The sequence below is a fragment of the Mugil cephalus genome, chromosome 12 (genome assembly GCF_022458985.1).
Source record: "Mugil cephalus isolate CIBA_MC_2020 chromosome 12, CIBA_Mcephalus_1.1, whole genome shotgun sequence".
Taxonomy (NCBI): Eukaryota; Metazoa; Chordata; class Actinopteri; order Mugiliformes; family Mugilidae; genus Mugil; species Mugil cephalus.
In genome coordinates this window covers 14,076,119-14,101,205 of record NC_061781.1, presented here as the reverse complement: position 1 = coordinate 14,101,205, position 25,087 = coordinate 14,076,119, and the positions used below count along the sequence as shown (strand labels likewise).

Genomic DNA, 25,087 nt, shown 5'->3' with positions numbered 1-25,087 from the left:
AAAAATGCACACAGGCTCGTTGGAGCACAACCTTGAGAATGGCCCTGGTTTATTACTTGATCACACTGTGACACACCATGTCCACTTAGTATCCTTTTTTCTGCGGCCCATGTCGCCAGACACATTTTCAAATATATTAGCATGAATGTGATTAATCTGATCAAGAAAAGTACATTCAGGGACTCCAGATTGCAGTTGCATGCTCAGTATTTTATTGTTGTTTAACAATAAACCTGCACAGAAATGATGTAGCTGGTTCTTTTCCATATGAAACATACCTTTGAATGAATTAGTGATGGGACCTGTTTAAACTTTTGCAGTGGTTATCCTTAATATTCTGGCTGCTGACAGAGAGTTCCCTTTTTACATCCTGGTGGGATGGCTACAAAATTACACGTCTTTTTTACAGAAGACATTATGAGGTGCAAGCGTAGGATAGTTTATAGAAGTTTAATTATAAATTAAAGGAAAACAATATGCTTGATGTTTAAATATCGTTTAAAAGTGGCAATTTTATTTTATGTATTTATTTATTTTTCCAGAGATGGTCGCACACACAGTGGAAAATTAATTTTTTGTGAATCGAGCTCCATGACTAGGAGCACACAGCTTCCGGTATTCAGAGGGAAGGCTTCTGATTGGCGCCGCCGTTGCCTGGATACAGCGCAACAAATGCGGAGTTCATCTGTTTGTCTCCTGGCTAACGTTAGCTAACTACAGCAAATTTGTAGTTTTTAACAGTTCAGTTCGTATTCTTTAATTAGTAGAGGCTATACCGAACATAAATGGAGTCGGAGGTTCAGCACGGACGTCGGAAAGGATCCAGTGGATGTGGTAAGAGCCAAGGAAACGCGGTCACTAACTCAGTGTAGCTAGCTGTTAAGTCTAATGATAGTGGTCAGATCCAGTTAATTTCTTTCATATAATGTTGTAGCAGTTCCCTGTTAAAATGTTTGAGTGCAGTTTATTTAGAGAACAAATTCCACCACATGTATAAATGTATAAATATATATAAATATACAAGATAAATTTCTGTAAAAAAAAAAAAATCTTCTATTTAATATTGTTTGCAGTAGGAACACTGAATGTTTCATTACATTTTTTATGGCCGCTTTTAAAATTAACTTACAATTGAAAGTATTTTGTCAGTAATATATATATATATATATATATATATATATATATATATTCAGAGTTCCTTTAAAAGGGACCTGGATGTAGTGGCTAAATTCAAAGGTACTATGTGTCTCTTAACAGAGGTAGCTTTTAGGACAAGTCAACCACCAGACCTCCGACAAGTCACTGTCTTAAGGAAGGCTGAATGGCAAAGGATTCAAGATGAACTGCGCCAGGTCAACAAAGAGAAGGAGAGTATAAGAGAGGCAGTTAAACAGAGAGAAGCCCTGCACCTGCAATCACAAGAGGTGGTCAAACTGTGGTCCAATACCATCTCTGTAAGTTGCCTGTGCAGATATCTTCCCAGATTTCATTTGCTTTAATAATTTCAGATGTGCCTTTTTCGGTCGCGGGGAGCTGATTACACAAGCTTGAGATTCACGTATCGCGTGTTTGCATCTGACGCAGGGTCAAAGGCAAAAGAAGCTAGAGGCAAGGAAGATTCGGGAGCAAATCGAGGAGGAGAAACGAAAACTGATTGATATAGAAGAAGCCAAATACAGGGAGCAAAAGAAGACAGAAGCCATCGAGAAAGCCAGAACTCAGCTGTATTATCAAACGGACCGGGTCAAAGGATTGCACGTCAGTATGGCCGCAGCATTATTGTACACGTTACATTACACTTTGAAATAATGGATGATTATTTATGCTTGCACAGCGTGCGCTCCTCCTGACAGAGGTGCTGAAGGAGAGGGAGGCTCAGACTGAGCTGAAGCAAAAGACAAAGAGTTCCACTAAAGACGTGGACAAAGGATACCTGGATACGGTGAAGACTAAGGAGGAAGACGAGTTGAGACGGGAGCAGGAGAAAGCGCTGCAGACGAAACAAAGGAGACAGGCTCTGGCAGAAGATCTGAAAAAACAGTAAGAAATGTTTGTAAAAAGAGGCTGTTGTGTGATCTGCTTATATTGGTTCATCGGTCATTGATTCTAATGAAAGAATACAACTCATTTTCTTCAGAGTAAAGGAAAATGAGCTCATGAGAAAGCAGCTGCAGCAGGAGAGAAAGAAAGACGGAGAGGAAATCCAGCGGCTTCAAGAGCTCTACATGTGGGAGCAAAGGATGGAGTCAGAAAGACAAGCGAATCAGAAGAGAAACCTCATGCAGGCTCATCTGGTGCGGCCCTGACTGCAAAAGATCATGAACATGCACTTAAACGTATCACTGATACATTCTGTGGGTTTCAGGAGCACCTGAGCAACAGAGACCTCATCAGAGCAACAGACGCACAGAAAGAGGAGGCCGAAGCAGAGCACAGGAAACTCTACCTCTCCGCAAAACAAAAAATGATCAAGTTACGGAAAGAAAAAGAGAAAGAGCTTTTCAGGCAAGACCCAGGAACTCACCAAGTATCAACAAGCAGGGTCAGGGGTTAGGGTTGCTAGTCTTTTTTTTTGTAGCTTCTTGACTCACGCTCGGTTTATTTCCTTCAGAGAGGCTCAGATGCGCAGAGACAGGATCATGAACAAGCTGTCAGCTTCGCAGCGGGAGCAAACTGTCAGTGAGGCGCAGAGGATCGCCAGGGCCGTGGCCGAACGCGATGCAAAACAGGCGCAACAGCAGCGGGAGGAGGAGGAGAAGAAGGCTGCGATGATTAAGTCGATCGCCGCACATCGAGAATTCATGGTAGGACAAGCTGAGGCTTTTAGTACGTTTCCTCCGGCCTATAAATAAGGGTCGTCTTCACGCCTGTTGCCCACACATTGTTTCACCAGAGACGAGAAAAAGAGCAGAGGGAACGAATGGCCAAGCAGAACACCAGAGACACGCTGGAGGCCAAGAAAGAGGCCGACAGGATATTTACAGAGAAACAACAACTGAAGGCCCAGAAGCTCAGAGAACACGAAAGAAAACTGAAGGAATTCAATGCTGCGCAGATGGTAATGTCGACAACCTTCACTGTGTTATTTCAAAAATATGTATAATATACGTATATAATATTCATTTCCCTTTCATCTCTCAAACGCAGGCCGAGAAAAGCGCCAGGGTTCAGCAGCTGAAACGAGACGAGTGCGAGTTCCAGGCAAAGAACGCAGAACTCATCGCTCAAGAGGAGAACAGGTTCCAACAGTACTCACAGAGCGTCATCAGAGCGGCGGCGGAGGCCCAGCGAAATGTGTTTCCGCTCTGCAAAGCTGCGAGGGAAGGCGCCGGAGGAGGGAACGGCCCCATTTTTAGCGGAGTCAGGCCTAGTTATCTGGTTCAGGACTCCACTGGCGCTCAGATGACCAAATTCATGTCCGGTGCCACGGAGAACATTAAAAACCTTCACGAGGCCGTAGACTTTCAGGATGCCAAGAGACGGCTTGGATTCACGTGGTAATAGTTTTACTCAGGCTACGATTTTTAAACATACCAAGTGTTTTGATAAAAGATATTCGCAGTCACTCCCTCACTGCCCTTTGGGATTTCACAAAGGAATTATCGTTACTTCTGCAGAATCAAGTACGAGACATGCTGGTGACATTTAAGCCTCCAGACGTCATGTCTGGGGCCTGTCGCCGGCTGTTGTTTGCGTCCCTCGTTTCTGGTCGTCTCTAAAGAAAACGAGCCGACATACTTTAAAGGTTTGAAGCTCCTACTGTGTCCGTACAACACGCTAAACGGATACGTTCAAGATTCCTCGAGTCTGCCTTAAATAGTCAAGTGGTTATTTAACAGGAGCCGTTAGTGCTCAGTGTTTCCAGCCAGTCCATGTCAGCCAAAAATAAATTGAAATAAAATTTGAACACAAAAAACTGTAATGAAAGGCGACAGCTGTATATTGTGTACAGAAGGGATGATGACTCTACATGTCAGGATCAGCGATCAAACGGTTTAAAGAAAATACTGAACATGTTTTTAATTTTAAGCAGATGAATGAATCGCTACCTCACAGCAGGAAGGATGTTATGGCTGATTTGTCAGTGTGATGTTGATGGATAATTCTCCTCCTGACTGAGGGCTGATCTATATATATTTCACTAATAAATAAGAGTGATTTCAGACACAACCTTAAAGATTTTCCAAGGATGTTCTACAAAATATTTGAGAAGTACATGATTTATGGTCAATAATCCACTTGAATGTTTTAATGTTGTTGCTGGAAATGAATGACCCAATAAAAGTCATGATTACCTCACGCAGAGAATACGACTCAGATAAATGTACGTACGTCTGGGAAACATTGATCAACTGTTAATGAATCAATTAAACCAATCAGTGCAGTGACCTTTCCTTCTAATGTCATGGTTTATTTACGCGTGTTTGGTTGTGACTAATGGAAGAATCGTGATTGTGTTTCTAACGGAGCATTAAAAACAAGTGATTTTTTTTGACTTTTTGTGACTTTTTATTCACTCCACTCCAGTTGAGTTCTTAAGATCAACGTTCACAAAACAATTCATACAAACCGCTTTTATGTCGTAGTTACGGCCTGACACTGACATCTCGACTTTCAGAGAAAAAAAAAAAAAGTAAAAGAGAACAGGTTAAACTGGATTACAGTAAAGGTTTGTGGATGTAAAAAGAGAAGTCATGGGTGTACTCGTACTTATTCAAACAATGACGGAAACAGGCATGCAAGACGTTACGAGCTTTCTCTTCCCGAGAACAACTCGCTGATGAGTGGGGATGACGGCACAATCTTTTTTTTTTCCTTTTTCTTTTTTTAAAAACAAATTAAGTGAAATCAGAGATTTTGTGAAGCCAAAACATAATTAACCAAATGATCGGAAAATGAAAAAAAAAGAAATGTACCCAATCTGGCCTCGTATGACCGCGAACAATTAAAAGTCCTTTTCTCTAAACGCAGCCTCAGCTACACATCGACTGTGTTATGCACTTCATCCAGTCTCCATTCACAGTTCAGCTAAAGCTAACATGACGAGAACGTTTGTAACGGGAGCGGCGTTAGCAAACAGTAAATCAGAAAAACTAATTTTCTTATCGTTTCACTGCGGTTGTGCTATAAAACACATATAATCCTTCCACATTGCTCCATTTTAGCTTCACTATGTCGTCTGTGGTCATTCTGATCTCAACCATGGTCTCGGTAAAATAGAAAGACACACCTGTACATGCAGAGACCAGATAAACCCAGTAAACCTATATAATAATAACAATAATAACACACTACTTAAGTCGGTCTTGGGGAACTGATGGTGTCAGGGGATTACTTTTGTACATCTAGTTATTCTTTTCAATGAAATCCCAAAAAGTCCACTCCCATCTGTAGTAAATTAGTTCTGAAATTAGTTTTTTTTTTTTTTGCGTGTCATGTTAGCTTTGGCAGAACTGTGTTGTTGTTGAGAATGAGGAAGGCCGGAGCCGCGTGTACGATGAAACCAGGACGTGGCGAAGGCTCAGTCGCTGTCGGAGCTGGAGCTGGAGCTGGAGCGATTCCTCTCTTTACCCTTCGTACTATCTGGTCTGGGTCGGGCCGGGCTCCTTCTGTCTTTGGAAGCGCTCTTAGCTCTTCTTTTGGAATCTGGACTTCTTTGACTCTTCCTCTTTTCTCCCCTGTCGCTGTCGGAACTGGTGCTACGTCTTCTCCTTTGGCTGCCAGCGTCTCGGTCTCTGTCCCTGTCTCTCCTGTGGGAAGACCGGTCCCTGCTGTGGTCTCTCCTGCTGCTCTTACTTCGTGACCGCCTGCCCCTGTGGGAGTCTCTAGTCTTGTTTCTGTCTGGACTTCTCGTCCGGCGTTCTCTGTCCCTGGACGATCCTCGCCTCCTATTCTCCCTCTCGCTGTTTTGTCGTCTTTCCTGACTCCTGCTGCGATCTCTGCCTCTCTCCCTGTCCTTTTTCTCATCTTTATCCTTCCCCCTGTCCCTGGTTCTGCTGCTTGACCTGCGCTCGTCTTTTGACGCCGCCCTTTCCTTGCTCTGTGACTTCGTCCTAGTTCTTTCGCCGTTCCTTCCTTTCGTTTCTTCTTTTTGTTTTTTGTCAGATTCCTGGGCCTTAATCTTGTCTTTACTGTGATCAGGTTCTGGCTCCTTCTCTTTCTTATTAGCATTTCTGTCTTTGCTCCTGGACCGACCTCTTCTGTCATCGCTTTTGTGCTTGTGTCCCTTGTCCCTGCTCTTGGACCGCTTCTTCTCTCGGCTTTTGCTGCGGCTGTGAGATTTGTCCCTTTTCTTTGCCTTGTGTTTGCTCTGCTTCTCATCTTTTTCGCCAGCGTTCTCTTCTTTGCTTTTAGATCTGTGGGAGCGACTCTTCTTGTCTTTTTTACCGTCGGGTGTGTGTTCGTGTTTAGTGTTGGATGCGCGTCTCTCTCTTCTTGGGGCTTCATCTTTATCCTCGTTCATCTCACTTCTGTTATAAAGAAAGAAAAAATAAAAAGGTGACTTAACATAAAATGGTAACCAGAATATTTTCAGTTCCCAGATCTTATTCGTTATAAGAGAAACACTAAATCATTGTAAAATGCAATGAAGGCGTGTAAATGTTTTCCAGTTTATATTCAAATGAAGCTAAGGCCTAAATGAAAATGTTCCCATAGCTTCATCCTATTGTCTTTTGCATTGCATTTATTGTTTTTTGAATCTGTAGTTCGGTTTCCAACAGGGCTTTAAGTTATACTGGTTCATACCGAATACAGGTATTTCTTTTCGTTATGATATTATTTTTAATATAGCAGCATACTAGTCTAAAAAAAATAAATAAATAAAGGTGCCATGTCAGTTGTTTGTTTAGTTTTTTTTTGTTTTTTTAGTGTGACCTGACATCCCTGATTTCTGGGGACAGTCCCTGTTTTAGATGACCTGTCCTCTGGCTAAAACTGTCCCCGAAAATGTCCCCAATTTTAACTATTTATGAATGAGAAAAAAATACTCCGCGCAGACTACAATTATTACGGTAGTCGGTTGCACTGCTATTGACAAAACAGACGTGGCAGTTTAAATATGAATAAATACGTCAAAATGAATGAAACCATAATTGTCCCTGTTTCTGCATTTCATTTTGAGAACTTTTTCTCTTTTTCGTTTTGTCTCCGAGCTGTAAATGTCCCTAGATTTCCACATCAGCAGGCAGCACTAACATGGAGTCATGCAAACCAGTTTTACTACTAGTGTGGGATTATTCTACAATATTTACTCATCATCACAGTAAAATAGCCCGTCCTTAGTGAATCTACTGCATTAATTCCTCTCTCAACCAGTAGAAAAATGTTGTGAAAATGTGATTATGCATGAAAAAAATAAAACAAGTAAATACCATGATACTTTCTGTTGTTTTGTTTTAACTATTTGTTATTTTCTTACTTGTCGCCTTTGATCCAGCGCTCTCCTTTGACTGCTCTCATCCTCTGACGCTGCATCTCTTGACGCCAGTGTGGAGGAGTTTCACTGCGTCGAAAACAATCTCTGGACCTCGAACGAGACCGTGACGGAGTCCGGTATCTCTGAATGGGAGCAACACATCAATTAACACTATGAAACCGCAAGTGAACTACATATTTTACTTTTTCTTTTAAAACAATGATGAATGTCATAGTATGAATTGTGCTAAAATGGACACAACAAGTTGAAGGGGACCTACCCTCGGACCCCTGCCTTTTATTTTCCTGCCGGATCGAGTCATCACTAGTCTCCTGTGAAATGTTGTCTGAGAATTATATGCGGCTCCAGCACTGTGGAGAAAAAACACAAGATATTAACATTAGCTAATCACATTATACTTGGATGTGAGACATAATTGCTGCTTTTCCAGACACTGACCTCTCTCTTGGTCGATCGTCTTTATTCCTCTGATCCTTTTCAACCTCTTCTTTTGGCTTCTGGGCAGCTTGAGGACTTCTCCTCATGAGGAATCGGTTCTCAGGGATGGGTGGAATTTCCTCAGGACGTACAGTGGATGTTACCAACTCTTCTTGTTCTTTCTCTTCAGCACTTTCAGCTTCTGACCTGTGGAAAAATTGAGGCTCAGAATCCAGGCACCAGACACCGTTTACACAGCAGAAAGGAAAACACAAGAACGAATTAGGTACTTTTTCTTATCCTTCTTCGTCTGTTTCTTTTTTAGCTTTTTCGCCTTCTTCTTCTGCTTCTTGGATTCTTTTTCGGACTCTTCAGAGTCAGAGGACGACTTGGAGGAGCTCTCGGAGTCGCTGGAGCTACTGCTGGAGCTGGACGAGGCTCGCTCTTTCTTTTTGTCACCTTTCTTCGCTGCAAAATTATAAGCAGTGTTACAAGGAGTCGGTTCGAAATGTAGAAGTCACCGTGGAAACGATGAAAATGCTTTGGAGAAACAAACCTTTAGATTTTGGCACGAGTTCGCCACAGTTCAAAACTTTCACCTCGGCGTAGGGTCGGCTATTAGGATCCGTTTTCTGGTTCTCCATGGTTTGAACTACTTCTTGGCCGGAGATCACGTGACCAAAAACCACATGGACACTGAAAAAAAACAAAGTGGCATTGAAGTATATCACGCCTTGTGCGAAGTGGGCACGCTGCAAATAATTCAAATTTCAAAACTAATCAAACTGCACTTACCCGTCGAGATGTGGAGAAGGTTTTGTTGTTCTGAAGTGTCACCGCAGGCGGATCCAAAAAAGGCATAAAATAATTTGTAAGGCTCAGGAACAAGTAGTAACACAACTACTAATACACAAATCCAATCATATGTGCTAACAGACAATGCTTACATGAAAAACTGCGACCCGTTTGTATCCTTGCCCCGATTGGCCATAGACAGCAGGTACTCCTTGTTGTGTTTAACAGCGAAGCTCTCATCTGGGGGGAAAGGATAAGATTGTACCGCCACCTTGAAGCCAACGTCGGTTTGGATAAAAACTGACAGCTCTGACCGTGGCTTCTTTACCTTCAAAAAAGCCTCCATAGATGGATTCGCCTCCTCTTCCGTTACCTGTAACATCAAAAACGCAAATCATTTGTCACCTTCAACAAGTATCAGCAGGTAAAAACTCACAGCAGTGTGATGCAACTGGTGGGCAACATGCGGACGCACTCACCTTCACTGAAGTCTCCTCCTTGAATCATGAAGTCTTTAACAATTCGATGGAAGAGGCATCCTTTGTAGTGGAGGGGTTTCTGAGTGCCCTTTCCGATGCCTTTCTCACCTGGATGAGATCATTATTAACATCAAATCCGAGTCGCAACTGGTAACAATGTTTGTCAAAGAGAAAATATGTTTACCTGTGCAGAGGCACCTGAAGTTTTCACATGTTTTGGGACAGATGTCTGCAAACAACTCCACCACAACTCTGCCGACTGTGAGGAGACACCAGGGTCAGAATATCATTATATGTATTCAATCTCATGCATTCATGTATCTCATGTATTAGGTACGGCCCAACTAACACTAATACAGATCACAGATAAAGCAAAACTTTTATAAAGATTAGAATATTTTATTTGTGGCTTAGTAGGTTGATTTCCCGAATGTGTCCTTGAGCAACACACTGAACCCCCCATATTTTGTGACACTGGTGTGTATATGTGAGTGTGCTTGTGTGAGTGAATGAGTAGGTGTGTCCGTGACTGTAAAGTGCTTTGAGTACCAATAGGTAGAAAGGTGCTATATAAAAACAAGTTGTATTTGACTGGTCTTTGTGATCTGCAGTGTGTGGTGCTGTGTCACTACTGCTTTACGTAGACTATCTTTTGCGAATCCCATTCAAATCTTTAAGTGGAAAATGACAACGAACCACAAGGTAAACACACCATTGAACATTGTCATCAGCGAGTGTGATGCATTACTATAAGAAGTGTTTACCTAATCAGCTGGGGAAAAAAAAATCCTAAAAAAATAAAATTAAATGCATCATCTCCCACTTACCAAGCACATTACTGATTCCGATGTCAAGGAAGCAGCGAGGACGCTGAACCTTGATCCCCATGATCTGATCAAACACCTGAAGGTAACAAACACAATGATAAGCCACCGCTATAATCAATAACAGAAGGACCGATGTTTGGTTTATCTCTACAAACCGGCTCATTAGCACATATTTGGATGGTCACGTCAGCAGAAAGACCCGCTGGTCTCAAAGTAAACGCCGATGAATGAGTTAACGCTGCGACCACATCTGGATTACCGGCTAGCCTTAGCTAACTAGCCACGCGTTTAGTCTCGCACAACTTGTTGCGATAGAATACGTTCATCTGATTAAAAAAACACATGCATCCACGTTTACCCGCTCACTGATGTAGAGTTTAACGTCCACGCATACACACGGCCACCCACTGTATTTATTTAAAGGTCGGCCTGGCGGTGTTAGCATTAGCACAGTCACCCAACGTTAGCCGCCGTGATGTAGAGGGATTTATTTTTACACCTAACTTGAACCCCTTCGCGTGGACACAATTACCGCGGATATACGATGATATATACGATGAAAATGTGCGACCGCATTACCTGCAGAACCGAGGGTATCACTCCGTGCACTTAGCAGCGCTCACAAACGACGGAAACGAAGTTGTTTCATTCAGTGGTGAGCTCAGTGTTTTCTAAAGATGGCGCCTCACGGACGTGTTTCCAGAGGCGACGTGTGGGCCAAGTGTGCCCCGAGCTTAGCCTGCAAGGTACAGCGCTGCCTCTGCCTGCACGAATACAACAAGCAAAAGATAAAGTCACATGCAGTTATACATAGTAGGCTGCAATAAGCAGTGAAATGTATTGTTGTACTATATTAGAAACAGTAGTAGATACAGTCAGTGGGTCAAATCAGAGTCAATTGTGGTCTGCTAGGTCCATGTACGGTAAATTCATTCATCTTGATTTTCTCAATTAAATTAAAAAAATCACAAAAGTAAACTAGGTTTCTGATGTCTTCTAGTTTTGAAATTTAAGAACTGCCAATTATTTTAATGAGTGCCCTATAAAGGGGTTAACCTGAACTCCGATGCCCTGCATGGTTTACTGCCTGAAAGGCAAAGCCCAGGCAACGGTGAACACGCTTGTTATGTCACGGGCTACGGAAGTGGATATTTGTAGCACACATGCTAGGTAATGTTGACTTTGAACACATTTTAATGTCTGTATCGCATTTCTGTGAGATGTAGAGCGGATGTATTTCTATAACATGCGGAAACATGTCCAAGAATGCAGCTAGCAGGGTTACTCCGTGGTTGTCGGACACGTTAGGTGGTTGTTTCTGTTTCCACGTGAAGACCGCGTTAGCAAATTGTACTTAGCCGCCGGTAACTTTAGCACAGCGCTAATTCTGAATGGGGCTGTTTCTTTTTCTGTGGGGGTGAGGTCAGCATGTCACACTGAGCTGGGTTCACCGTCATGCGGTGCTTTTGATCATTTATAATTAGATATATTACGATCACAGTGTCCAAGGCTTTCATTTGATTTCACGTGTTTTTAATTTGTGTGTTTTTCTTCCAAAGGAGTACCTACTACCCCAGCACTAAGTTTGTGGTTGTGATCCCAGCTGGCTCGTCCAGCGAGATGACAGTGAGGTTGTGGGTGGACACTAGTAAAATGAAGACCTGACTGCATACTTAACCTGAGCCCAGCAGGTCTGTGATGATGTTTCGCTTCAGGAGTGTGAATTCATGCCTCCGCAGGCTGCTCCATTTTGGGACAACAAATACAGATCAGGTCCTGGAGCGGCTGCAAGCTTGCACCGTTGAAGACCAAGTGTTCGATGTGGTGGGCAAGAACAGAGCCAAGCTCACTGTGCAGCACGTGAGCTGTGCCGTGGGGAAGCTGTGGGATTTTCAGAAGGAGAAACCTCAACTGCTGAGGACTGTCGACCACACCAAGGGTCACGCGCAGTTCCTGACCCTTCGGGTTTTGGCGGAAAACAAAATTGCTCTTATGGATGATTTCATGTTGGCTGACATGCTCTACATTTTCCTCAGGTACATTAAAGGACACAATCAGTTTAATGACTGTGTATTTGAGTTATAAAAGTGTAATGGTGTCGCACTGTGTTACTGCTCTTTTGTAGGATGAATGTGGAGCCTCATGACTCACTTGTTCAGCAGCTGGTTTCAGAAGCATGGCTAAGAGTTGACAGGTATGATCACATTTCTATCAAGTCAAGGTCACTATAATTTTGCTGATAAAACATTTGAATATTAGGACATACCTTCAGGTGTCATGTCAACTAAATACAGACCTAACCAACATCTGGAGTCAGCATGTGTTTGGTCTATTTGCTTAAAAAATACAAACATAAAGTTAAATCTGTATTAAAACGTTTCCTTCTGTTCTGGAAATTAACAAGAGTTTGCTCAAACGTGACTTTTTTTTTTTTTTTTTTTTTTTAAGGTTACCTCTGAAATCTCTATCCAAGTTTGCTGTCTGTTTAAGTGATCAGTATCTATACCACAGTCCTCTGATGGGCCACATCACCAGCATCTTGGATGAGAGGTTGTCGTCTATCGATGAAGCCAGGGTCCTAACGTCTCTGATGTTGTGCGTGTCCGACTTGTTGTCCACCCGACTGCGCGATGCCGTCATCGCCAGAGCGGAGCACCTCCTGGACAAAATAGAACCCTCCTCTTACAGCATCCCACGAAGGATGGTGCTGTTCCTCCGCAACATTAAGTGCGTTCACAGGCCTCTGCTGGAGAAGTGCAACGAGGCCTTCTTGCGCAACATTCACAGGATGGATGCAGAGAATATCTGCATGATCCTGAACATGTATCAGTCCCTGCAGTTCAACAACTGCAACTTCAGGCTGGCTGCTAAACAGAAACTCATTGAGCTGATTGACTCGAACACGGATCGTTTCTCCTTCACCAAACTGTTCGTTGCTCTCATTCCCATGGCCAGCCCGGAGATCAGAGCAAGGTGTGTATTGTTACCAGGTGACTGATTCGGGGAGTGGACATCTGCATTTACAGCACTCTTTGTGTCCCACTTGTATGCAATGTTGTTTCATTCCTTTCAGGTTAGAGAACACTGCCCTCCTGATGGCAGATGAGCTCAATGGACAACAGGCTCTGGCTATGGCCGAAGCGCTGGAGGAGGTTCAGAGCAGGAACCTCAAATTGCTGAACAAGTGAGTCCCAATATACTGAGTAAAATCAGCTTAATCAACAAATAGGTTAGATTTATGTCCATTCATTCAGGTTACATTTAAAAGTCAAATGTGAATTTTCCCAAAAACAAACAGCTGGGAACAAAGGGAACACTGAGGGAAGTAAAGGAAATTAAAAGTGATTCCTCCACTCACATGTCATGGAAGTGATTTTTCTAAAACCTATACTCTCCACCACTCATTAAGGTTTGAAGAAGCTACTTGGATGAGTGGTGAAACGTCTTAAGGAAACATGTCCAGCTTCCCTTAGCTTTGTTTTTTTTTTTTTTCTTTCACCTCTTCTTAACCTCTTTCACAAGGGTGACCTGGAAGGCAACAGCACACGTCCGCAGAAAAATAACATCAATCACAAAAAGCAGATAAAATGCGGGAGTGACGACTTCAGTAGCAAATTAAAAACGCAGGCACTGCTGAATGGATTCCCGCTGTCGATCTTTTAGGATAGAGCGAAAGGCCCAGAACACATGTTCTGTTCAGACTGAGAGGTATTAAGCAGTGGGGGTGGAGAAATTGAAGCTTTTTTTACGAATTCGGTCCAAACATGAGGAGCAGCTGGGTGCAAAATGTCATTAGATCTAGTAAATATCCCGGAACCAAATCAAGGAAAGTCTTATAGATCACAGTCATCCAGTGAGTGAATCGTCTTACGTTTCAAAGAAGGAAGGCCAGCGTCAGCATATAGTTCACAGATGTGAGTGAGGCGTCTACACCCAGTTATGAACCAATAGTAGACTGTAGTCAAAAGACTCCAAAGACTTTTTTTTGGACATACCGTGACCTGAATGACTGAGAATCTCCACAGTTGCATTTACATCACCCCCAATCTTAGTGCTGTATGACTTTTCTGCTTTTATGTATGTAAACGTCTGATGGTACGCTGATCTATTGAAATGAAACTTTTCTCCAGAATTGCATCGGTAATCGAAAGGAATCTTCATATCTACAAGTCGGTGGAGGTGGCCAAAGTCACTCAAGCCCTTTTCATGTTGCACTGTCAAAACCCCGCATTCTTCGCCAAACTGAGAACCGTTTTGATCGAGTAAGTGTTTTTTTTTTGGAAAGGAATTGTTCCTTTTGCCGCTCGATCGTATAAAACCGCAGAACTGACAACGCGTTGTATCTCGCAGCTTCTTGCAGCGCAGTTTCACCCCCCACGAGGTGACCATGCTGACCCGCGTGCTGTCCACGCTGCCTTCCCCGAGACTCGACGAATGTTTCGTGCGGGTGAACGCGGTGGTGGAGCAGTGCAGCCTCACCGAGCTCAGCACCATTTCCAGCACCATCTCCAAGTGGATGCGGCACAGCCCGTCCCACCACCACAGCACCCACACCAAGTGCGTGCACCTGCTGCAGACAATGAACCGCTGCGGCCACGAGAGGCTGCAAACGGCTGACCGGCTGGACCTGCTGATGGAGGAGCTCAAGTACCTCTCCGGGGAGTGGTTTGAGGAAATGCTGCTCGAGGAGACCATGGTCACGCTGCAGAGGATGATCGACCAGATACACTGGACTGGAGTCCCTGAGCTGGCCTTCTTCCTGACCAGGACCAATTATCTGTGCCCTCCTGTGATGGACAGAATCGCCAGCGTGACCATCGAAAACATTGACAAGGTGCTTTAATAAGAGACCATCAACGTGCTACGTCTGTAACAACTACGCCAATAACGACTGTTATTTTCCTCTCTCCTTTTTAAGATTCACTACTCGGCAACGTACGCCACCCTGCTAGCCTTTTCTGTCCTGAACTACGAACCCATACAGGCAGACGAGCTGTACGATGCCTGTATTAAGCGGTTCACTCCTCATATGAGTAAGTAAATAGTCACTAATGGACTTCTTTACCTTATTATTATTATTATAAGCTTACACCTTTTTATTAATGCTCTTCTAGGCTCCTTCGACCCACATCTGCTAGTCCTCTTGGGGTACGCCTTGGCTATAGCCGACCGTTTTCCTGAGGGATTAATCAGAGAAATCTTCAGTATAGGCTTTCTGGGAAAGCTGGATTCCCAACTAGAAAGTAAGTCCCGGATTCGTTTAACCTTTTAGGACTTAATCATTTGCCCGCGGACAAAATTTAAAGAGTGGCTGAACACTGGGAAGGTAAAAGCTGCCTTGAGTCATGTCATGAAGGTTTTCCAGATAAAGTCACAACTTCCCAGTGTTCAGCCACAATCTGAATTTTGTCAGGGCACTCAAATTTTGAATTAAGCTTCGAATTCATTCTTTTTTTTTTTTTTTTTTTTTTTTTTTACTGGGGGGATTACCTACCATGATTCATAAGAAAGTATCCTTCGTAGTTCCTAGACTGTAATAAGCAACTATTAAAAAAAATAAAATAAGTGACAATAATAATAAATTAAGTGATTACCACATCACTTCCAGTTCTTCTTTGAGGAGTGCGCATTTTCGCGCATTTGTAGAAGGCGTGGTTAAGGCGCTCCTATTTCACCTGGCAACGATAAACACTATTTTCTGATTGGCTGATTGGTCGCTGATTGAAGCAGAGCGGGCTGCCTTCGCCTCATCTATTCATAGATTACTACTCTCTTTTGAAGTGTATATGTGGCGAATTTTATCTTTTTTTTTCGGCGTGAGAGGTGTCATGTGTGGCGTGAGATCTTGTGAACTTATTGAAATGAGTGAGATTTCAGTGGCCAGATTTTGTTAATAGCGCAAACCATCGTGAGTTACGGTAATTTAAATAAATAAATAAATAAAACGCTTGCTTTCAGCGATCCGTTCTGTTTTAGATTGAAGTGACATGTCATGAAATCATCAAATACTTGAATGCACATTTCTCCCAGCTCTACCCGATGCCCTCAACATGCGGACGCGGCTGCGCCTCATGGAGCTGAATCGCGCCGTGTGTCTCGAGTGTCCTGAGTACCAGGTGCCGTGGTTTCACGAGCGCTACTGCCAGCAGCTGCAGAGAAGAGGTAAGAGCATTCACTGAGATATGTTTTTACTGGTGCTGGCTGGGATTTGAATTTGGAATTAAGTTTGAAATAGTACTAACTATATGTTTGTTTATTTATTTATTTTTAGGGAATGGCAACATCAGTCCTATACAACAGCAAATCCACAAAATGCTGGGAGAAGTTCTTGGCGGTATTAACTTTGTCCAATTAGCAGTTGTGACTCCATATCATTACACCGTAGGTGAGTAAATAGTCTCATGTTTTCTGTTGTGTGAAATCAGTTTATACAGCCACACTATATTGCTGTTATTTTAAATTTTGCATTTTATCCTCAAACAACTAGTTGATGAGTGATGTTCTTGGCACTGAAGGAGCAACCATCAATCTCAGTTTATCTGCTCTTAAAACGCCAGACTGATTTAGTGATTAATTATTTTATTTCAGATAAAACTCTTCGTCTTATTACTTGATTGTTTTGACTGATCTAGTCTGTGCACTCTGATGCTCCAAAAAAGCCTTTGCAGAGAGAATCATTTGCATTTTTTATTTTTTTTAATGAACCACTTCGGCTTTTGTTGTTTCAGACTTTGAATGCAAACTAGACAAAAACCTGCAACCGCTGCCTTACACTGAGCCGAGCACCCTGCAGATCTCAGACACGGGAACGGTTCTCTGGGATACGAGCTCGCCGGAACGCAGAAGGGATGAGCTGCCTCCCGGAGCTCAGCGGTGGGCATATTTACAGATACACAGCCCCAATCTTTAAAATGAATCGCCCAGGAACGTGTGACATGGAGGTTTTCTTTTCTTGTTTTTTCCCTCAGCGTTGCTGTGGACTTCCTTGATTCAAAGTCCTTCTGCAAAATGTCTCATCATATGAAAGGAGAAGCCTTGATTAGAAAGAGACACCTGGAAATTCTGGGATATCGTATTGTTCAGGTGAGGAAACAATCGTCCGTTTAACATTTGGCACTGGATGTTGAAACGTAAAAGACGTAACGCGGGAAATTTGTTGTGTCTGTTTTTCTTTACAGATCCCTCACTTTGAATGGAACTCCATGGAGCTGTCGACACACGACGCCTGGAAGGAATATTTAAAGAATAAAATATTTAATTAGGCTTCATCTGGAAGCCTTTATTTATAAAACAGTGAAAGAAATGTTACATTCATCGGGGCCCTGGCCTGCTTTTGACTTTTTTAGTCAAAATAACTGAAACACAGCTTTTATTTGCTGTATGTTGACATACAGAAAGTGCTCCTTATTTTTCCAAATATACCTCATTAAATGGGACTGTATATTGTGCTTTTGTATCAAATATTTTAAAAAATAAAATGGAAAGCTTTGAGTTTTGTACATGATTGACGTAAATAGGATATTACTTTTATTTGACATTTGCAAAAAAAAGATGTGATATAGATTGTGGAGCTTTTTAACACCAGTAGCCAAGTTTCTCATATATTTCTCTTTTAAAAACACGTATGATGTCGAATAGATACAGTCCTTGTAAGAAAAAAATGAAGTCGTAATACAATTTATTAAAACTAGAACCCAACAGAGTTGAGAAAGGAAATGTGTCTGAAATGTTATAATGATATAAGAACATGTATCTAATATTCTCTATAGAGCAGCAACCTGCTACAGTTTGGGCATCTTGGCTGCGTTCAGGCGCATCGAGACGCAGGACGCTCCAGCTGCGTAACGCATCTCTTTGATCATCCCAGTCCACTGTTTCTTATCATCTTCATACCTGGTTTAAAAAAAAAAAAAAAAGTACATGAAAAATAAATATACTCACGCATGCAGTATTAACAAAATGTGAGTGTGTGCCACATAAACTAAAACGCGTATCAGAAATGGAAACGTACTGCCAGATGTCGATGAATTCGTTGGGCGTGCACTCTTTGTTCTCGTTCTCCACCATGGCAAAGCCTCCTATGGCGTACAGCAGCCCCCCGCTGCTCACCAGGTTGATTGAACTCCTCTCCTGGGGGAACTCTGTAAATGGGGACCACCTGCAAACACGTTTCATTCAGTTGTTATTGTCAAGCTAAAGTATGTAAGATGAAATAAAAAACGCACTAAACCTTGATCTGTGAGAAGGGGCGGTGCCAGACAAAAAAGTAGAGGAGCCTGCTTTATAGGTAATATGGTAATAATAAATATTCAACTGAAACTCATGGTAAAATGACTTTAAATGTAAAATATTATAATAACGCAAAAGATTTGATAGAATATCATCTTTTGTATGTAAGAAAATCTCAGATATGGTCGAAAACTTTCCAAAGATTTAAAAACGCCAGCACATACTTGTTGGTTCCGAAGTCATAGGCTTCACACGCTGCTGTCAGTCCCTCCTCATTGACTCCGCCAGCAACAATAATCCTCCCTTTGTAGATAACTGCCCCAAACATGGACCTGGATGTCTTCATGGAGGCCACCTCCTTCCACTCTGACCTCTTGTGGTTGTATGCGAACATCTTATTGGTTGTTTTACTTTAGGACGAAGAAAGAAAGAAAGTATTAAAAACCATATTTGATTTCCTTATTGATATGTTTTGCCATCGCGGTCTTACTTGTCATCTGTTTTTCCTCCGATGCAGTACACCAGGCCGTTGTCTGAGACCACACAGTGGCCGTGGATCTTTAAGGGCAGCTTCTTTGTTTCTGTCCACTTCATTTTTCTAAAGGGGCAGATAAAGGTTGAATATTTCTTTTAAAGCTGCTTTGAGAACAGGTTGGATGAGCATTCAGATGTTATGGGACTTACTCAGTGTCATAGCACATGACAGTGTCATGCGACTCATTAGACTGTAGATCTTTTCCCGCCACAGCAAAGATTAGGTTTTCATATTCACCCATACCGAAGAGACACCTCGGAGAGGGCATGGGTGGCAGAGCAATCCACTCAGAGGCTAGACTGTCCAGCTGAAAGCAATGTTTTAGGATGTGTTTTTTAAAATCGAAGCCATGAGCATTTGTTTGGAATACATCTTAATGTCTTTCTTTTGGTATTTGGGATTAGTAGGACCTAAGAGGAATAAAAATTAATAAGCATAATCTTTGAACTGGAAGTGTTTTTTAAAAGGAAATTATGTGGACACTGGGATTATTTCAGTGTATATTACAATTTGATTCCCCCTTGTGTACCAAAATACAAAACTGGACACAATGAATCCCCAGTGTTCTCAAAATTTGCATGCCATATCAAATTAGAAAAGTTTATAAGCATAAATAAACAACTATATTGACCCTTCGCTAACGAGACACGTGTCTCCTTATGAAGACATCAGGTCTAAATGAAGCAGAATAAGCTGCCACAAACCTAAAACATAATTTCCCCGTATGAGGACGGCAGGTCTCAGGAGGTTAAACACACATGAGCATGAATCCAACATATTTAAGTAAAGGGATAAGGGATAGCTTAACACTCAATGCAAAATGATAATAATAATGTATAAACAGCACTAGGCCGAGTTTAATATAAAATACATATAGTAGGTAGGGCCTGAAAAACATTGAAGACCCTGATCTAAGCCAAGCCTTTCACTTTTTTTGCTGCCACACAATAAGTCAAATAAGTTCTACCTGGTAGAAGTAACATTGCAGAGGGGTTTCTTTGTCCTCTTCATCTACAAACAGTCCTCCCAACACGTACGTATTGTTCTTCTTTGAGGTCAGGCTCACGTGGTTTCGGGGGATCTGCTCCGCCATCGATGCGAGGAAGCACTCGTTCTCCTGGCCGTCATAGGCCACGGCAGCGGTGTCGTTAATCATCAGCAGCATGTCTTTGGCAAACATGCCGTATCTGCGGGTGTCATTCAGGTAACCAGGCAGCGTGTCCTCCTCCTCTCCGTCCTTGTCAGCCTTTTTCTTCTCTGGCAGTTTCCCCGCAAACGCTTCCTTGATGACTTTGATTTTCTTGAGCAGCTCAGGGTCGGCCTTAATGAGGTCGTCCTTCTCCACTTTATCCTTGAAGTACTTCTCCGGGAGCAAACGGAAACGAATGAAGTCGAAGGCCTCGTCCAGGGATTTTAAGCGCTTGTCTTTGTCTTTTCTGATCCACCTCATGAGAGCCTCAAACACGTCCTCTTCTTTCTCCACGTTCAACGCGTCCGCCCCAATGATAGCGAAGAGCTCGGGGGGAGCGAGCTCCAGGAAATCCTCGTCCTTGGCTACGGTCTCGAAGCGATCCGCGATATAATCTCGAGCTGCTATCGCCAACCTGGCGCAGTTCAGCATCAGTCCCAGCCTGTAGATGGCGAGGCAGCTTTTCTTGGAGATGTTCTTCTGGAGATAATTCACACACACTGTGAACACGGAAGGGATCTGGAAGCGATTGGCAACAGCCAAAACATCCTGCACGTTGTTCTCGTTGATGTCGATCTCCGCCGAGTACATGTAATTCACGATCGCCTCCAGGATGTTGGCGTCGAGGTTCTCCAGGACAACCTCCTTCCTTTCTGCCTCCTTGCCCTCCTCCGAGAAGAAGAGCTCCCGGAAATAAGGACTGCACGCAGCCAGGATGAGCTGGTGGCAGGGGATGCTCCTGTCTCCCACTTTCAGGCTACAGTCAATGAGCTTGTTCTCATTCAGGAGCTCTTTGAGTCCATCCTGCAGCAGAGTGCTCTGAAACAGACGGAGGTCTTCCCTCAAGCCTTGAGGATCCATTCTTCTAGGACAGGAAGTGGGGCCGTTCACGAGCGACTGTCAGACGACTATAGGCGGTCAGGTCTGAAGCCACTTCAATATAACTGTGCCCTTCTAAATATAACCAAACACCCCATCTGAGAAGAATTCAGCTTGGCCAAGTCAGAGAGCTCACACAGCTGTCATAGAGTAAAAACAACTGTGGAGCTTTGTCACCTCAGAGACCAGCACCAACATTGTTGTTGAACCACTACAGAGGAAACATGTGATCCTTTCGTTTGATTTACTCTCGTCTCATCGATCAGACGAAATAAAAAGATTTCACAGGGAAAAGCAGACACACAATGTATCTATTTGTTCCAGTGCTATAGGTGTTTATGGCTGACGTCTACTACAGCTGTACAGGGAAACAGGGGTGAGTCACGATTTGCTGATAGTAATGACTACTTCCCCACAAAGTGTGACGTCCACCTAACAGGTGCTGCCACGGGAGATGACAGTTTGTCCTCTTTTAACACTTCTAAAGTAGTTGTGCATGTTTGTATTTAGCCTGAGCTCACAGAGTTCCTTCCACGTACGGTACTAATGACTTGTCAGTGAGATAAAGAACAAACCAGACAGTGGTGGAAGCCACTGGTTTTGTCGCTCTGACTGATATCGTGTATATGTTACATAAAATGAGACGTTCTAATACACAGAGTTGGACTTTTTCTCTAGTCTTTGAATATTATTTTTAATAATATTGGATGATTTGAAAAGTTTAGAGGGAAAATCCAGATTTCCTGAACATTAGAAACAAGACAGTTTACAATCACTGGTTTAATTTTTTAAAATGGTAGTAGGTCAAAAGCACTTTACATTATCCACTATGTAAAATCTTCAGGCTGTCAAATAACTGTAGTGAAGTATAACGTTCATCATTTACCAATGAAATGTAGCGGAGTGGATCAATGATGAACCATGAAAACATTGTACAGTACTAGAGTAAATTTACTTACTTTAATACAAATGAATCAATGCGACAAATTAATAGTTTCAAAAACATATTACAACATTTATTTAAATACTTTTTATATTCTCTTCACTATTTAAAAACGTATAATACAGTTACCCACATAATTAATATATATTCATAAGTCAGTTTGTGTCTATACATAAACTGTATATCTTTTTATGTCATTTACATCAATATACTACAGTTGTTATCAGCGAAATATGTAAACTGTGTATGTGTGTGTTTCATGATATTTCAGCCCATTACTTCCCACAGTCCTTGAAGTGTAAATCCATCCTTAAGCTTCTCAACAGCGAGGCCGAGCTCCTCTGAAAAAACTGGCTCACGATCTTGTTGCTTTGGAAAAAAAAAAACAAATAAGTTAGGTGATGTTAAGGCATAACATTAATAATGGTCAACATATTCACTGCACTATTATAATTATAATTCTTGATTGTGGGCATTTACCTTATTACCATCAGCAAAGTAGGCCTGTAAGCAAGCACAAATAAATACATGACATTAGCACAATTAATCAAAGTAACCGGCACACTGTGAACGGGTTATTGTTGTCTGATGAGTACCGCTCTAAATAAACACGAGCACCAGGCAACATAAATTCATGCTTATGCTGGAGGGACTTAGCTGGCAGCTATTCTGAGAGTCTGAAAACTAAACCGTGAACTCCCACTGGAGGGACGAGTGTGAGGCTGGCTAACAAGCACACTCACCGTGAAAGCATCAGTCTGCTCATCGGGCTCAATTTCCACATCATCGGGAAGTTGCTCCACGGTGAGTTCTTCCAGCGGCTGGGGCTGAAACGATTGTTGAGGACAAACAGCGCTATGACAACATAGTCCCGCCACAATAAAAATATTCAAGAACATTCATGGGAATGCATCAGCTGTCAATTCAAAAATAAACACGCAGAGTATTTTTAATAGTTGGCTTGCTTCAGGGTTTGGTGTCGTACTATTGTACCTTTTCTTCCATTTCATAGTCCACTCCGAAGATGGGGTTGGCGGAGTACACCTTATGTAAGGAGTTGATTTCTTTGAGTGCATCTTGAAGTTTATCTACCGGGTCGATCTTAAAACCAAGCACGTACCCTCCGCTCTGTAACCACACGGATAATGTGTATTAGAATATAACAAGCACCAAAACTGAAGAAGAAACCCCTGATAATGTGATTGGCTGAATGAGATATTACCTGGCGCGAGCTCTCTATCACCAAAGCCAAGCCGAACTTTGAGTCCCGTATTCGGATCGACCACTTGGAGGCGAAAAAGGTAAATAGATTACACAACATTACAATAATTTACACACAAGTGGCATAGTGTTGACAGTGTACTTACAATCTGGAGGTAAGGTATGCTGACATTGAAGCTCTCATTCATATTAGCATGCCACACAATCCGAACATTGGTAATAAAAAAGGTCCCAAGGTTGCCCTACGAGACACAACAGCCAAGAAAAATGAACTCAGTTACACATACGGATCTCAAAATCTCCAAATAATGACACAAGATTTTACAAGTAAATGTGGGCTCATTAATAAGAAACCATGTTTAAACTTTTTAAACTTTTTTTTTGAACTTTTTAAACGGTGTTGAAGTAATTGTTATTCTGCACAATTTGTAAATTGATTAACCCTGTAATTAATGCCGTGAAAAACTGAAACAGAAGACTTGACAGACACATTTCAGAAGCAACACCAACATCTTTACCTGATCACTGGACAAATTCCAAACCCCGTTAATTTTATCGTACACTTGCTCCCGGGGCAACAGTCTCAGCTGCTTATTTTGAATAAGAGCCGCTCGCAATTTAAGGTCCCGGTACATTTTAGAAGTCTCGTAGGCCCTGTAGAAACACAAGACACATTTTAAAGCATAAAACAGGATGTTGATTTGATGCAGCGTGTGTTCAAACAGCTGAATAATGAGACACCTCCGCTGCTTTACCTGTGCACCGCAATAACTGAGGTGAACAGTCTTGGACTTCCTGGAACCACATTAGTGAAAATGAACTCAAATCGCGTGTTGTTGGACTTGGTCAAGATGTAGAGGGCTTCAGTTTGGCCTCTCAGTTTCTGGAAAAGAGCATTTAATTTCAAAATTAGCATATTTTACTTAATCACATTTATTGTTATATGCTTCAATTTAGAGCATGTTGAAAGCAGTGTAGGTATTATGGATTTTGCCCCCGTGAAAGGTTTTCCCATGTTTCCAAGTGATTAAACTATAAATTGATAACACTTTTAAGTTAACTGAGGAGTTTCTATGGTTAAATAACATTACTAAAGCAGTGAATGCGATGAGTGTGAGGAAATGTAGAAAGCTGTAGAGATATGGTTAATTACAAACAAGATAAAACAATACTTAAGTGACACAGTCAGAAATAAAACAAAAGTTTACTTACTGAGTTAGCCGTCCTTGTTGTGATGTTAATGATGGTGTTGTAACCCACAGCTGTAAAAAAGAAAACAAAAAAAAAATTTACATTTAGGTTTGTTACTGATTGGTCTACAAGACTAATTATTAGTTAAAAGAAAACTAAACACGCAGGGGAGCAGAAATAAATCATTTGAGGAACTGTTTAATGTGAACCTACAATGCCACATGTTTCCTAAAGAGGGCAGGAACACTGAGCTGTTGTGTAGACTAGTGCACTTACACAAATTGACTCTTGGCAGGGCCAGAGAGTGCCAAATGATCCTCAGATTTGTTACCAGGAGTCGTCCTGTAAAAAGAGTGAGCATTTCTGTCAGATATGAGCCAGGTAACTACCACACACACACACAGAGAGGTTGGTTGTGTGCGTCCACACGCTGGGAGCCAAAGGTACCTCGGTCTCCGTTGTTTCCTTTAGTGTCTTCTATTGAGTCCAGACAATCTATCAGCACCTCACCTGGACGAGTTTTCATCTGCCTGTGCGTAAAAACATTATAAATAACACATTTATCAACAAAAATGCTGCTCAACTAAGTCAGCATTTTAGCGTATTCGTAGTCTTATCTGTAGCGTTACTGTCAGTTAGCCAATTAGCGCAGTGGCGCTAGGTGTGCTAGCTAATTAATATCGAGCGAAGTTAACGTTAACTTACTGTGCTGTTATGTCGAATCTGACATCCCTGTCTTCCCAGAGAGCGTCTAAGACAGACGCCATGACTTCGGCTTATCCAATAAACAGGTGGTTTGTTTATTAAAGATTGCTAAAAGCCACCAACGGTTGGCGTCCTAGCACAATGCTAGCCTGGCTAATCTTCTTAGCGTCAAAATCACCGTGGCAACAGACGGCAAGCCGAGAGGACAAAAAGACTGTTGGTTCGTTTTCTTTTTCCTG

The 25,087-nt window shown here is 42.2% G+C and overlaps 5 protein-coding genes across 7 annotated transcripts; 2 read left to right on the top strand and 3 right to left on the bottom strand.

Moving 5' to 3' along the window:
• The first annotated feature begins 653 nt into the window (after positions 1 to 653).
• On the top strand, positions 654 to 4,619 carry cfap210 (cilia and flagella associated protein 210). Its single transcript, XM_047601387.1, has 9 exons — positions 654 to 834; positions 1,258 to 1,454; positions 1,585 to 1,758; positions 1,835 to 2,040; positions 2,138 to 2,294; positions 2,366 to 2,505; positions 2,612 to 2,804; positions 2,894 to 3,058; positions 3,148 to 4,619. The coding sequence occupies exons 1-9, from the start codon at positions 786 to 788 to the stop codon at positions 3,499 to 3,501; spliced, it is 1,635 nt and encodes a 544-aa protein (XP_047457343.1). The 5' UTR covers positions 654 to 785; the 3' UTR covers positions 3,502 to 4,619.
• On the bottom strand, positions 4,486 to 10,653 carry ppig (peptidylprolyl isomerase G (cyclophilin G)). Its single transcript, XM_047601385.1, has 13 exons — positions 10,536 to 10,653; positions 9,957 to 10,032; positions 9,314 to 9,388; positions 9,130 to 9,237; positions 8,979 to 9,023; positions 8,803 to 8,890; positions 8,651 to 8,680; positions 8,412 to 8,551; positions 8,146 to 8,323; positions 7,877 to 8,062; positions 7,698 to 7,788; positions 7,421 to 7,560; positions 4,486 to 6,470 (listed from the first exon to the last, which is right to left on the bottom strand). The coding sequence occupies exons 2-13, from the start codon at positions 10,015 to 10,017 to the stop codon at positions 5,522 to 5,524; spliced, it is 2,091 nt and encodes a 696-aa protein (XP_047457341.1). The 5' UTR covers positions 10,018 to 10,032; positions 10,536 to 10,653; the 3' UTR covers positions 4,486 to 5,521.
• A 390-nt stretch (positions 10,654 to 11,043) lies between these two features.
• fastkd1 (FAST kinase domains 1) lies at positions 11,044 to 17,447 on the top strand. 3 transcript variants are annotated; one of them, XM_047601361.1, is made up of 14 exons: positions 11,044 to 11,126; positions 11,516 to 11,992; positions 12,082 to 12,150; positions 12,405 to 12,929; positions 13,030 to 13,140; positions 14,087 to 14,218; positions 14,307 to 14,790; positions 14,875 to 14,989; positions 15,071 to 15,199; positions 15,987 to 16,118; positions 16,228 to 16,341; positions 16,685 to 16,829; positions 16,925 to 17,039; positions 17,135 to 17,447. In XM_047601361.1, exons 2-14 carry the CDS (start codon positions 11,655 to 11,657, stop codon positions 17,216 to 17,218), a joined length of 2,493 nt encoding a protein of 830 aa, XP_047457317.1. In that variant the 5' UTR covers positions 11,044 to 11,126; positions 11,516 to 11,654; the 3' UTR covers positions 17,219 to 17,447. The 3 variants fall into 3 exon arrangements, with proteins under 3 accessions (XP_047457317.1, XP_047457318.1, XP_047457316.1); XM_047601362.1 differs by lacking the exon at positions 11,044 to 11,126 and adding an exon at positions 11,141 to 11,373; XM_047601360.1 differs by lacking the exon at positions 11,044 to 11,126 and adding an exon at positions 11,141 to 11,386 and having other exon boundaries at positions 11,648 to 11,992.
• Positions 17,448 to 17,617: 170 nt separating this feature from the next.
• On the bottom strand, positions 17,618 to 20,843 carry klhl41a (kelch-like family member 41a). The gene is made up of 6 exons (XM_047601364.1): positions 19,688 to 20,843; positions 18,870 to 19,027; positions 18,676 to 18,783; positions 18,410 to 18,595; positions 17,968 to 18,114; positions 17,618 to 17,849 (listed from the first exon to the last, which is right to left on the bottom strand). The coding sequence occupies exons 1-6, from the start codon at positions 20,768 to 20,770 to the stop codon at positions 17,738 to 17,740; spliced, it is 1,794 nt and encodes a 597-aa protein (XP_047457320.1). The 5' UTR covers positions 20,771 to 20,843; the 3' UTR covers positions 17,618 to 17,737.
• A 936-nt stretch (positions 20,844 to 21,779) lies between these two features.
• bbs5 (Bardet-Biedl syndrome 5) lies at positions 21,780 to 25,014 on the bottom strand. Its single transcript, XM_047601365.1, has 12 exons — positions 24,849 to 25,014; positions 24,591 to 24,673; positions 24,420 to 24,485; positions 24,165 to 24,214; positions 23,708 to 23,835; positions 23,471 to 23,606; positions 23,099 to 23,194; positions 22,954 to 23,016; positions 22,725 to 22,859; positions 22,475 to 22,558; positions 22,212 to 22,235; positions 21,780 to 22,100 (listed from the first exon to the last, which is right to left on the bottom strand). Exons 1-12 carry the CDS (start codon positions 24,908 to 24,910, stop codon positions 21,999 to 22,001), a joined length of 1,029 nt encoding a protein of 342 aa, XP_047457321.1. The 5' UTR covers positions 24,911 to 25,014; the 3' UTR covers positions 21,780 to 21,998.
• Positions 25,015 to 25,087: the final 73 nt, after the last annotated feature.